This window comes from Oratosquilla oratoria, chromosome 27 (genome assembly GCF_046742065.1).
Source record: "Oratosquilla oratoria isolate Oo_2021 chromosome 27, ASM4674206v1, whole genome shotgun sequence".
In the NCBI taxonomy this organism is placed as follows: Eukaryota; Metazoa; Arthropoda; class Malacostraca; order Stomatopoda; family Squillidae; genus Oratosquilla; species Oratosquilla oratoria.
The window spans coordinates 31575157-31576179 of NC_134803.1; the positions used below are offsets into that span (position 1 = coordinate 31575157).

At 42.8% G+C, this 1023-nt stretch overlaps 1 protein-coding gene across 1 annotated transcript in view; it reads right to left on the reverse strand.

Annotated features, from left to right (window-relative positions):
• Nucleotides 1-570, reverse strand: part of LOC143039943 (isatin hydrolase-like) — a 25806-nt gene extending 25236 nt beyond the window's left edge. Inside the window, exon 1 of the mRNA XM_076210404.1 lies at nucleotides 1-570. This exon is cut by the window's left edge and continues 42 nt beyond it. Coding sequence (XP_076066519.1) covers nucleotides 1-122 — 122 coding nt within the window. The 5' untranslated portion in view covers nucleotides 123-570.
• Between the last annotated feature and the right edge of the window lie 453 nt (nucleotides 571-1023).

Consider the following 1023-nt stretch of genomic DNA (forward strand, 5'->3'; position numbering starts at 1 on the left):
TCGAATGCACTGTACGAAGGTAACTGCATTGTGTCTTCTCCGAAGGCAAAAGTGAGGTCTACGTATTTCAATGCGCCTTGCGCACTCACGCAAAAGCACAGGCAAGTCACCAGCCACAGCATTTTTTATTATATAAATAGTATTTGTATACACACACAACTCAAAAACGTCGACCGAACGAACGAAAAGCTCGGGGAAACGACGCACAACACAGAATTTGACAGATCACCTTTGGGTAATGTTTAAACGAAAATTACACTTATTCATGTTCTTAAATGAAGCCAGTTTGATATATCGTAGGGCAGTGTCATTTACTAAAAGCTAGGTAAGCGTGTGGCATTGCTACGAGCAGCGTAGCGCGTTCAATTCACAGCGACACTGCAATGTTTACTCTCACGTTCGTATACACTCCCTCCGATCCCCTGTGTCTTCCACAAAGAACTTTGAACGGAAACTCAGGTAAGTGCGTCACAACACCCCAGCAGGTACCCGCTTTATGTGAGGGAGAAGGTAGGAGGGAGTGATGCCGTGTTGGTCAGGGTGGGTGGAGGGGGAAGGTAAGAGAAGGCGAAGGTGTAGGAGAGCGTACGAGCGAACACTTGAGACGCGACCCCTCGGGCGATCTAGTTCGTGTTGTCGGCGCGAAGATGGCGTCGTGGTTGGGGTATGTGTTTACTTTTGGCGATAACCGCTATGTCCTAATGCTGCTACTTGAGTTAATGAGTGGAACGTCCGATAATCTCCTACTAATGGTTCTCGAAAGGGAAAACGTTGAATCAAGATTAAATCTTATTGTTTTAATGAAAGTAATTTACCATTGCAAGATTACTAGTACAGAATATAAATATATGGCATTTCCTTTTCTTCAATATTCAGTTTGTATACAAACCATTAAACCAAACTTTGGCCGTGCAATTTACCTCTTAAATATTAATCAACGTCCAAATTGATAACAATCAAATTCCATGTAAGGGCAACCGCACCAAAAAAATTTCTTATAATAATAATGCCATACCATGTTGC